This window comes from Mizuhopecten yessoensis, unplaced genomic scaffold (genome assembly GCF_002113885.1).
Source record: "Mizuhopecten yessoensis strain PY_sf001 unplaced genomic scaffold, ASM211388v2 scaffold3453, whole genome shotgun sequence".
Lineage (NCBI taxonomy): Eukaryota > Metazoa > Mollusca > Bivalvia > Pectinida > Pectinidae > Mizuhopecten > Mizuhopecten yessoensis.
This window is the reverse complement of record NW_018405052.1, coordinates 463,964-476,786: the sequence shown is the minus strand read 5'-3', so window position 1 is coordinate 476,786 and position 12,823 is coordinate 463,964. Positions and strand designations below refer to the sequence as shown.

At 40.3% G+C, this 12,823-nt stretch overlaps 1 protein-coding gene across 1 annotated transcript in view; it reads left to right on the top strand.

The window, feature by feature from the left end:
* The window catches only part of LOC110447524 (protein KIAA0556 homolog), a 49,292-nt gene extending 36,859 nt beyond the window's left edge, over positions 1-12,433 (top strand). Inside the window, exons 27-37 of the mRNA XM_021493291.1 lie at positions 584-707; positions 2,795-2,972; positions 3,469-3,634; positions 3,835-4,010; positions 4,552-4,613; positions 5,144-5,254; positions 5,566-5,705; positions 5,925-6,026; positions 6,352-6,512; positions 9,148-9,251; positions 10,177-12,433. Coding sequence (XP_021348966.1) covers positions 584-707; positions 2,795-2,972; positions 3,469-3,634; positions 3,835-4,010; positions 4,552-4,613; positions 5,144-5,254; positions 5,566-5,705; positions 5,925-6,026; positions 6,352-6,512; positions 9,148-9,251; positions 10,177-10,226 — 1,374 coding nt within the window. The 3' untranslated portion in view covers positions 10,227-12,433. The remainder of the gene's footprint in view (positions 1-583; positions 708-2,794; positions 2,973-3,468; positions 3,635-3,834; positions 4,011-4,551; positions 4,614-5,143; positions 5,255-5,565; positions 5,706-5,924; positions 6,027-6,351; positions 6,513-9,147; positions 9,252-10,176) is intronic.
* The last annotated feature ends 390 nt before the right edge of the window (positions 12,434-12,823 follow it).

Sequence of the window (12,823 nt, the reverse complement as noted above, 5' to 3'; positions counted from 1 at the left end):
CAGTCACTATCTATACCCACACTACAGTCACTATCTATACCCTCGCTACAGTCACTATCTATACCCACACTACAGTCAATATCTATACCCTCACTACAGTCACTATCTATACCCTATGTTTAGTCTTTGTCACTTTTACTAGATCATTAGGTAATGTGTTACTAGTAATATATTCACTCACACCTACTCATCCCTGATATCAAGGGGTTATGCTCACTTTCGCTCTCTACACCCCTGGAATATGTCATAGCAAAATTAAAGGCTCGGTGTGCACCACCTTGTTGATGAGACAAGAAGACTAGTTCGATCCTTTGATGTTCATCAAAAGAATCTTGTCATGTAACGATAAAAATTGGCGGGCTTTGAAGTTCGGCGTCTCTCCTTTGTAATCTTCAAAGTACAGGTATCAGCCTGGCGATTGGTCAGTTTTTTTTTACCTGAGACCAATCAAACAGCTATCTTCATGCCTTCAATTTTGCTATGACCTATTCCAGGGGTTTAGAGAAAGAAAGTGAGCGTAACCCCTGGATGTCGTTACTGTGTACTTTGTTACTGTACTCTATGGAAATGCTTCCTGTTACAGTCCCGGCCATTCACCAGAGCATGTGGAAATGTGAAGACCAAGGCACAGAAGGAAGCTGCATCACAACCACGCCCCGCAACCAGTATCACAGGGGAGGGGGACCTCATTGTGTTCAGGGGGAGATGTAAGTATCACAGGGGAGGGGGACCTCGTTGTGTTCAGGGGGAGATGTAAGTATCACGGGGGGGGGGGACCTCATTGTGTTCAGGGGGGGATGTAAGTATCACAGGGGAGGGGGACCTCATTGGGTTCAGGGGGAGATGTAAGTATCACGGGGGGGGGGGGACCTCATTGTGTTCGGGGGGAGATGTAAGTATCACAGGGGGGGGGGGACCTCATTGTGTTCGGGGGGAGATGTAAGTATCACGGGGGGGGGGGGACCTCATTGTGTTCGGGGGGAGATGTAAGTATCACGGGGGAGGGGGGCCTTATTGTGTTCAGGGGGAGATATAAGTATCACAGGGTAGGGGGACCTCATTGTGTTCAGGGGAAGATGTAAGTATCACAGGGGAGGGGGACCTCATTGGGTTCAGGGGGAGATGTAAGTATCACGGGGGGGGGGGGACCTCATTGTGTTCGGGGGGAGATGTAAGTATCACGGGGGGGGGGGACCTCATTGGGTTCAGGGGGAGATGTAAGTATCACAGGGTAGGGGGACCTCATTGTGTTCAGGGGGGGATGTAAGTATCACAGGGGAGGGGGACCTCGTTGTGTTCAGGGGGAGATGTAAGTATCACGGGGGGGGGGGGACCTCATTGTGTTCAGGGTAAGATGTAAGTATCACAGGGGAGGGGGACCTTATTGTGTTCAGGGGGAGATGTAAGCATCACAGGGGAGGGGGACATCATTGTGTTCAGGGGGAGATGTAAGCATCACAGGGGAGGGGGACATCATTGTGTTCAGGGTGAGATGTAAGTATCACAGGGGAGGGGGACCTCGTTGTGTTCAGGGGGAGATGTAAGTATCACGGGGGAGGGGGACCTCATTGTGTTCAGGGGGGGATGTAAGTATCACAGGGGAGGGGGGACCTCATTGTGTTCAGGGGGGGATGTAAGTATCACAGGGGAGGGGGACCTTATTGTGTTCAGGGGGAGATGTAAGTATCACGGGGGGGGGGGGACCTCATTGTGTTCGGGGGGAGATGTAAGTATCACGGGGGGGGGGGACCTCATTGTGTTCGGGGGGAGATGTAAGTATCACGGGGGGGGGGGGACCTCATTGTGTTCAGGGTAAGATGTAAGTATCACAGGGGAGGGGGGACCTCTTTGTGTTCAGGGGGAGATGTAAGTATCACGGGGGGGGGGGACCTCATTGTGTTCGGGGGGAGATGTAAGTATCACAGGGGAGGGGGACCTCATTGTATTTAGGGGATATATGGAAATATGCATGTGAAGAAAGATAATGGAAAAAACAATGGACAAAGTGCTATATTAGGATGATAAATGTCCTAACCCTGTATATAGCAACTCAAAAGACCCAAATTTAGTACACCACACTCAGCCTCCTGAAGATACAATACATTAGTGTACCGACTTTGATGAATGAAGGACAATCTTTGGTATCTGAAATGGACAAATGGTCATAACTCTCTATATATTGTGACATAAGACTGGTTTCATTATGCAACACTTGACCTTCCAAGAATGGATTATTACTGCAAATTTGGTGAAGGAAAGGGAAATAGCGAGGAATTAATACTCCAGACGTTTACATAAGTAGGGAATCAAATGTGGCATTGTGCTTTTTTGTTTTGTTGTTGCTGTTGTTGTTTTTCCCTTGAATAAAATATGCATTATAGTACTTACATAAACATGTCTAACTTATGTACCTATCATAAACACTGTACATGTAAACTTATGTACCTATCATAAACACTGTACATGTTAACTTATGTACCTATCATAAACACTGTACATGTTAACGTATGTACCTATCATAAACATTGTACATGTTAACTTATGTACATATCATAAACATTGTACATGTTAACTTATGTACCTATCATAAACATTGTAATGTTAACTTATGTACCTGTCATAAACACTGTACNATGTACCTATCATAAACACTGTACATGTCTAACTTATGTACCTATCATAAACACTACATGTTAACTTATGTACCTATCATAAACACTGTACTTGTCTAACTTATGTACCTATCATAAATACTGTACATGTCTAACTTGTGTACCTATTTAATTTTCTGCAGGTTTGGAGCTGAATTTCACAGAAACATGGGGTGACCTTCACTACATGGGTCTCACTAGTATTGAGGTTGTTGGAAAAGATGGAGAAGCACTTCCACTTAAACTGAGCATGCTCACTGCCAATCCTATGGACTTGCATTCACTTCAAGGTCATGAACAGGATGACCGCACACTGGACAAGTAAGGGTTCAACTGATTAAACTGTTATGGTGTAAAATTGTTTTCTAGGGTATTAATACAAAATCAAGGTCTTATTTAAAACAACAGTAATGTGGTATCAGTTAATGTAAACTTAAGGCTTGTGTTGTTATTTAAACAATAAAGGTTAGCAAACGGTGTTATGTTCACCAATGGTTATCAAATTACGCTCAGAGTATAGTTAACCTGTAGGTAGCTATTTCACACTCCCAACATCAGTTCATCAAGTTCTTAGAACAGCAGAGTCAGTAATTTCCCAGCAGTCAGTAATTTCCCAGCAGAGTCAGTAATTTCCCAATCTGATTAGTGACATTACAATAGTGGTCACCTGACAAAATGGTGATGTAGTCTGACAATATGTTTTGCATTTTCTTTACATTACAATGGGTGGATGCAGAGCAAATGTAAATACAGTGTTGTGTACAGTACTAGTGTTTTACTACAATACCAGTGTCCTAAATGTTCTTTGGTGTTATAGGGTTATAGACGGCGCCAATGTAACCATGTCTGATGAACACATGTGGCTTGTGCCGTTTACGGAAGGAAATAATCACACCCTGATCATAGACTTTGGTCAGACCATGTTAGTGGCAGGACTGAGAGTGTGGAACTACAACAAGAGTCCAGAGGATACGTATCGTGGGGTCAGTATACACAGTTACCAAGAAACACAGGTTCTGTAATACAGGGTCAATATAACATATACTCAATATATAGTTTCTGTGATACAGCATAACATCACCTTGATTCTTCAGACCAATTAAACAAACAAGAAAGTACAATAAAATCTTGAAGCAACAGAAGTAGTCTTCATTGAGACTTATTCTTACTTTTATCATGTCAGGCCAAGACTGTACATGTGTCAATAGATGGGAAGAAAATATCTCCAAGGGAGGGCTACCTCATACGCAAGGGACCAGGGGTGTGTCACTTTGACTTCGCCCAGGAGATTAGTTTTGCTCCCCAGGAGAAACCAGCATCCATACCCCACCAGGCTAAGGCTGGCCATGGACCCATGAGGTGAGTACCTCTCTAACACATAGAATAGTGGGTCACTTCTACAATGTTAATATTTTGATGAGTTCTATCAAACTAGAACTGACTTAAAAATAATTAGTTTGTATGGTTAAATTTCAGTGCTACCAAATTACTATATTGCATGTATTGATATTAAGGAGATTGTATTTATACTATTTCCCTGTGTTATGTTTGTAATTTTATTGATGTTAAGGAGTGTTTTTATATCATTACCCTGTCTTATATTTGATAATAAGGAGAGTGTCTTATGTTTGATAATCAGGAGAGTGTCTTATGTTTGATAATAAGGAGAATGTCTTATGTTTGATAATAAGGAGTGTCTTATGTTTGATATTAAGGAGAGTGTCTTATGTTTGATGATAAGGAGAATGTCTTATGTTTGATGATAAGGAGAGTGTCTTATGTTTGATAATAAGGAAAGTGTCTTATGTTTGATAATAAGGAGAGTGTCTTATGTTTGATAATAAGGAGGGTGTATTCATACTATCACTGTGTTTACACTAAGGTTATGCCTGTATTGTAGGTCTTCTGTCAGTGAAGATGACTCGGGACAGGATTACGAATCTGTACAAATGCCATGTGGCTGTATCCTTTCCTCAGCACTCATCTGGATAGCCAGCACATATTTTGTTTCTGGCCTATTTAAGATAGCACAGGATGTTACTATTTAGAAAATCTGTTTGTCACTTAGTTTCTAAACAATTTTACCTCATAATATGACGGGATGACAGCAGGAATACTTGTAAATTCTATTCTTAGATATTAAAGCAGTAAATAGAAGCTTCACAATAAGTTTTGTTAATAATTGGTAAATTTTCCTTAGGACAACACGTTGCTGACTGTGTGATGGCAGAAAATGTTCTTGTACTAATCAAAATAACAATTTAATGATGTCTTTTAACCTATTGAAATGATGTCACCTTTCAGAATGTCAGCTGACAAGACACTGAATATTCTGAGCTCAACATTGAATTGTTTTAATGCACTTCTTAAAATAAATTTAGAACAAGATGTGTAGACATACAAACAGCAGATAGATTGTTGCTCAGGGGATTGTGAAACAGAGTGAGACTAGAATTGTTAATGAAATATAAGTACCTTGACTTATGTGTCAGTCATATACCAGCTGCAGTTAGCGTCGACCTGGGGTGACCCCTACTACGTCGGACTTAACGGCATTGAGTTCTATGATGCTGCACTAAATCAAGTCCAGCTGACGGAGACAAGTAAGTCCTTCACAAAGTAAACATGTACATTCAGTGCTTGGTTGACATGAGCTGGACCATAGGAAGAACAACTTATTGTCAAGTTCTAATACTGAAGAATTTCCCATTGCAGCAGCATTTGTCAAGGCTATCAGACGCGGTGGGAAAAAATGAAATCTTTATCACACAAATAAACTAATCGCTGTTTGCAAAGGAATGTACATGAAATTAATTAAGTATTGTTACACATAATGCAAAAATGTGTTAGACGCAATATTTTTCCTGGCATCAAAGACCTTGTATGTGTATAATTCTGTTTTATAAATTTTCAGACATATCCGCTTACCCAGATAGTGTAAATGTGCTGAATGACAAGACTAACGATGCACGGACTCCAGACAAACTTATTGATGGTATCTATGATACATCTGATGGTAACCACATGTGGCTAGCCCCTGTGCTGCCTTCTATAGTAAGTCTACCACTGTCTGTCACATAACCATATCTGGTTTGATATATTGATTGAAAATCAATTCTTAATAAATATGAAGCTGCATTTTTCACTATCCATACCTTATTTTATATAGCTCTGTAACCCATTGTGGATGAACTGGAATACAAAGTGTTGTGTGAGAAAAAAAAGGAGAGTGAACTTCTCCCATACCATACCATACGTTTTTCTGGGTTTCAGGTGAACAGAGTGTATGTGATATTTGACCAGCCAACAACAGTATCTATGATAAAGATCTGGAACTACAGCAAGACTCCTCAAAGAGGTGCTAAGGACTTGGCTGTAAGTCACAGTTCACATTATGTATCTTTCTGATTTTATATAAAGTTAGCTTTCGTTATGCTGATACATTAGGGGTTAAATGAATTTATATAAGATTTGCGACAACAACTTGGTAATCTTTGACCTCTTTGATCAGTCACAACTATTGAAGTCCTGTTGTTACCTTTAAATGTAAGACATCATAGCACTAGTTCCTAGCCTGACATCACCAGGTCATACAGGGACAACTTGTGTATTCACAGCTTAACACAGTAACCTGATAGGTTTATGTGTTCCTATATTTGCCTGAAGTTATAAATCCCACAGGGACTGTTTCTATTGACAGTTACTGGTGGACGACCTGCTGGTGTACAATGGTATGTTACACATGGTCACAACAGGAGCCAGAGGCATTCTGCCAAATATGGAGGGGCCACAAAGACATCACACCATCATCTTTACACAGAACAAGGATATCCTGCAGCGAGAGAAACATGCCATCATCAGGTAACCACCAGGTCACAAACACACCATCATCACGTAACCAGCAGGTCACAAACACACCATCATCAGGTAACCAGGTCACAAACACACCATCATCAGGTAACCAGGTCTGACACATCATCATCAGGTAACCAGGCCACAAACACACCATCATCAGGAAACCAGGTCAGACACACCATCATCAGGTAACCAGGCCACAAACACACCATCATCAGGTAACCAGGAGACAAACACATCATCATCAGGTAACCACCAGGTCACAGCCACACCATCATCAGGTAACCACCAGGTCACAGACACACCATCATCAGGTAACCAGGTCACAGACACACCATCATCAGGTAACCACCAGGTCACAAACACGCCATCATCACGTAACCAGCAGGTCACAAACCCACCATCATCAGGTAACCAGCAGGTCACAAACACCCCATCATCAGGTAACCAGCAGGTCACAAACACACCATCATCAGGTAACTAGGTCACAAACACACCATCATCAGGTAACCAGGTCAGACACACCATCATCAGGTAACCAGGCCACAAACACACCATCATCAGGTAACCAGGTCACAAACACACCATCATCAGATAACCACCAGGTCACAGACACACCATCATCAGGTAACCACCAGGTCACAGACACACCATCATCACGTAACCAGCAGGTCACAAACACGCCATCATCAGGTAACCGGGTCACAAACACACCATCATCAGGTAACCAGGTCATAAACACACCATCATCAGGTAACCAGGTGACAAACACACCAACATTAGGTAACCAGGTCACAAACACACACCATCATCAGGTAACCATGTCACAGACACACCATCATCAGGTAACCAGGTCACAAACAAACCATCGTCAGGTAACAAGCAGGTAAAAAACACACCATCATCAGGTAACCAGGTCACAAACAAACCATCATCAGGTAACCAGGTCACAAACTTACCATCATCAGGTAACCAGGTCGTAAACACATGTCATGACGACCACCAGGTCACAGACACACCATCATCAGGTAACCAGGTCACAAACAAACCATCGTCAGGTAACAAGCAGGTAAAAAACACACCATCATCAGGTAACCAGGTCACGAACACACCATCATCAAGTAACCAGGTCACAAACACACCATCATCAGGTAACCAGGACACAAACACACCATCATCAAGTAACCAGGTCACAAACACACCATCATCAGGTAAACAGCAGGTCACAAACACACCATCATCAGGTAACTAGGTTACAAACACACCATCATCAGGTAACCAGGCCAGACACATCATCATCAGGTAACCAGGCCACAAACACACCATCATCAGGTAACCAGGTCACAAACAAACCATCGTCAGGTAACCAGCAGGTAAAAAACACACCATCATCAGGTAACCAGGTCACGAACACACCATCATCAAGTAACCAGGTCACAAACACACCATCATCAGGTAACTAGGTCACAAACACCCCATCATCAGGTAACCAGGCCACAAACACACCATCATCAAGTAACCAGGTCACAAACACACCATCATCAGATAACCACCAGGTCACAGAAACACCATCATCAGGTAACCACCAGGTCACAAACACACCATCATCACGTAACCACCAGGTCACAAACACACCCTCATCAGGTAACCAGGTCACAAACACACCATCAGGTAACCAGCAGGTCACAAACACACCATCATTAGGTAAGCAGGTCACAAAAACACCAGCATCAGGTAACCAGGTCACAGACACACCATCATCAGGTAACCACCAGGTCACAGACACACCATCATCACGTAACCAGCAGGTCACAAACACGCCATCATCAGGAAACCGGGTCACAAACACACCATCATCAGGTAACCAGGTCATAAACACACCATCATCAGGTAACCAGGTGACAAACACACCAACATTAGGTAACCAGGTCACAAACACACACCATCATCAGGTAACCATGTCACAGACACACCATCATCAGGTAACCAGGTCACAAACAAACCATCGTCAGGTAACAAGCAGGTAAAAAACACACCATCATCAGGTAACCAGGTCACAAACACACCATCATCAAGTAACCAGGTCACAAACACACCATCATCAGGTAACTAGCTGGTCACAAACACACCATCATCAGGTAACAAGGTCACAAACACACCATCATCAGGTAACCAGCAGATCACAAACAAACCATCATCAGGTAACCAGGTCACAAACTTACCATCATCAGGTAACCAGGTCGTAAACACATGTCATGACGAATGTACAATGACTGATTTCTGCCATTTTCTATTTTGTTATTTCGTCTTTTGGCCCAAAAAAAAATCAATCATCAAAAAGATGAGGTTCCTACTGCAACAAAAACAAATGAAAGGTCGCTTCTTAGGGTGGAATTTTTTTCTTGCAAAGATTTCTGTGTTAAAAATAAATTCTATTACATTTCACCAAAAACATGAAAATAGACTTCAAAATTTATACAATGAAATAATATAGACGAGCTGTCATCATAACATGCCTACTAGTACGTTTACAGTATGATATGGAAACTCATTATAGTAAAAAAAGCGATATAATATGGATCAATTAATTGATTATTTGCTTAGTCTTATTGTTTATTAACTGGATACTTTTGTGTTGTAGTAATCAGGCTGTGGACCAGGACATACAGCTGACCAATGACAAGATGGTGGTCAGTCATTACAGTGACCCAAAGAAAGCTCAGGCAGGCAAACCTGTCAACCAAGGTAAGCATGTTGTTGATGGTTCAGAGGATTAATTAACTCCAGCATTGTTTTATTGTTATATTCCATGTAGTAAAATATTATAAGAATAAGAACAGTGTTTATTGAGTTTTTAACCATGATTTAAAGATTATTTGTGAATAATTAAAGCCCTCACTTAGTGGTGAGTGTATATAGTAATTACTTTGTATGTCCATTTGTGTGAGAGAGTCCTTCCGTAGTGAAAAGCTACGATATCTCATGAAGCCCTGAATACATTTAGTTCACATTTAAACCAAAGTATGATAATACTGAGGTCTACACCTGATTAGACTTTTGTAGTCATTGGTCAAGGAAGGTGAAAGGGTCAAAGATGAAAGTGTCTGCCCATAGTGAGAGAAAAAAACTTGTGTACAAGACAGTTCACAAACTACTAAACAAATTCATTTAATATTTATGCCCGAGTATGGTATCCTTGAGTTCTACACCTGATAAAATGTTTGTAGTCATCGGTCAAGTTTAAAGGGTCAAAAGGTCATGGGCACAACATCTGTCTGCAGTGAAAAACTTGTGTTCGAATATCTCCTAAACCCCTGAGCACATTTACTTTATATTTACACCATAGTATGATAATATTGAGTTCTACACCTGATAAGACTTTTGTAGTCATTGGTCAAGGTTAAAGGGTCAAAGGTCGCAGGCAAATATTAAACTTGACTACTTTTGAAGTACCTGGTACAAAGCTTGTGTACACAAGCAAGTTGACTAATTACAGACTATGTCTTGTACACCATTTCCTTATGAGGAGAGGAGAAGGGAAATGTGGGTATATCTGTGAGCCTTTGCTCTTATTGTTTTAATCAGAACTTATTAAAATAAGTTATTGGTTGTTGTCAATAAATTGCATCCAAACACCAAGTTCTATCTTTGATATCTATTACTGTTTCAGATTTGAGACCAAAAACCAGTGTGGCTGGCCAGGGGAAGAAGAGACGTTGATTATAGGCCAGTAATGGACACGTGAAATCTGATCTCATTTCAAGTCCCTGTAACAGACAGTGCCAGGAGACCAATGGAAGTAATATGCCACTTGTAAGGCAAAGAATGTCAAAAGTTAGAAATGACTGTCAAGCCATAGGACTGGTCACAAGTCTTTGAAAAATCTGTTTAAAAGACATAAAAAAGATTTGCAAACCATAAAACTGTGTTGCAAGTCTTCTGACAGGCTCTACATAAGGCAATTCTACAGCCACAGAACCAACCTGAGGTCGCCAACTAGAATGTCGACTGACAGCTGGCTGCGTACTATGCTTTGGATGATCGTAGTGACAGACTAACAAATTGTTTCAAGCAGGAAACAAAAATGAGGATGATCCATGCTGATACTGCACACATATCTAGTGTTCATGTCAAATCCCAGTCATCCAGTATGTGTCTGATGGATGAACTCTGTTTATCATTACTTGTGTTTATAAGTGTCCTCCATTACTTCCTTTAGAACAATACACTTGTGATTCTGTACTTACAGAAAGACCAATGAACTTGCCTGGAGGCAGAAACAACGACAAGTGATTTAATTTTAAGCATTAATTATCATCTCACTTCAAATTATGTTATTAATATGCTTGTGGAGATTTTTGGGCGGAATTTTGTTGCCCCTCTATAGAAAGTTTCCTCAGTTAGACAGCCTTGATCTTACCATAGAGTTCTGTCATTTAAATTAGTTAAGTTTTTACATACATGTTTTATTTTAATAAATGTATACACAATTCAATCTCCCTACAGGCATTAGATTTTGACTTTTAAAAAGTCAAACATGTCAATTTCCGTCCATGTTTTATACAATCTGTTGTTACTTGCACTGATGTATCATTTAATCTTGTGTCTGTGATATATATATTTTGAGAGATAATCTCATAATTGAAAATGTACACTAATTTATTGCTCACTGAATGATGAAATATGTGTATGTGTGTGCCTCATAGCAAGGTGTAATTACCAGCTAGCGCTGAGGCTAGGGACGAGTGGGTTATATAGCAGTAGGGTGTTGTGGGTAGGACACGGGAGAAGTCATTGTCTTGGCATTGTATACGTAGCCAGTAATACAGCAATGGATATTCTGTAGTGGATTAGCAACAAAATTACTAAATAAAGCTGTACATTCCATAAAAACCAGAAGTCTTAGAAAGTCTGGTCAAACCAGTTCAGGCATATGTCATATATATCTATATACAAAATTATATAATTGCAATCATGTCAATATTACTGATATAATTTTTAGGTTAAGGTACAAAGGCAGTTCATGATTTTTAGAAAGGTCAACCTTTTGCATCAAAGGGGTATGGCATGTGCTAACTCCTACCCTCGGTCCATATATGTGTATTACACATAATAATATAGACTGTGGAGTGCTGTGCCCTTTTGTTTGGCAATATCAGGGAGAAGGGGGTTATAGGGAGCACCTTTACCTGGACAAACTTGCTTAATCGGCACTATAGTATAATATGGTAGGTAGGTATTAGTTGCTGTTTAAGAATTTTTGATAATATCATTAAGCTACATTCCAGTTATCTTTGAAATCCAAAGGCCCTGCTCTTGATACACATGTCTACACCCTTTGAATATGACAAAATCTAAAGCTCTGAATGAACTACTGTGCCAATGATTATTGTTGACTGGTCTGGAAACTTTTGAGGAATCCTATATAACTATAGCTCTATGATACAAATAGAAAAAATACATGTCTGCATAAACAGTAAAATTGACCAGCCCTGACTTGGTTAAAGTCTCCTGTAAAATTTATAGTACAGGTAACGAGAACAGAACGAACCATTGACTATTGTAGATGCATTCCACTGTTAGTCTTGTTATTTATCTGTGCTGTGATCTATGGATGTACAATGATATCTGTGCTGTGATCTATGGATGTACAATGATATCTGTGCTGTGATCTATGGATGTACAATGATATCTGTCCTGTGGTCTATGGATGTACAATGATATCTGTCCTGTGATCTATGAATGTACAATGATATCTGTCCTGTGATCTATGGATGTACAGTGATATCTGTCCTGTGGTCTATGGATGTAAACTGATATCTGTCCTGTGATCTATGGATGTACAATGATATCTGTCCTGTAGTCTATGGATGTACAATGATATCTGTCCTGTGATCTATGAATGTACAATGATATCTGTGCTGTGATCTATTGATGTAAACNTATAATATGGTAGGTAGGTATTAGTTGCTGTTTAAGAATTTTTGATAATATCATTAAGCTACATTCCAGTTATCTTTGAAATCCAAAGGCCCTGCTCTTGATACACATGTCTACACCCTTTGAATATGACAAAATCTAAAGCTCTGAATGAACTACTGTGCCAATGATTATTGTTGACTGGTCTGGAAACTTTTGAGGAATCCTATATAACTATAGCTCTATGATACAAATAGAAAAAATACATGTCTGCATAAACAGTAAAATTGACCAGCTCTGACTTGGTTATAGTCTTCTGTGAAATTTATAGTACAGGTAACGAGAACAGAACGAACCATTGACTATTGTAGATGCATTCCACTGTTAGTTTTGTTATT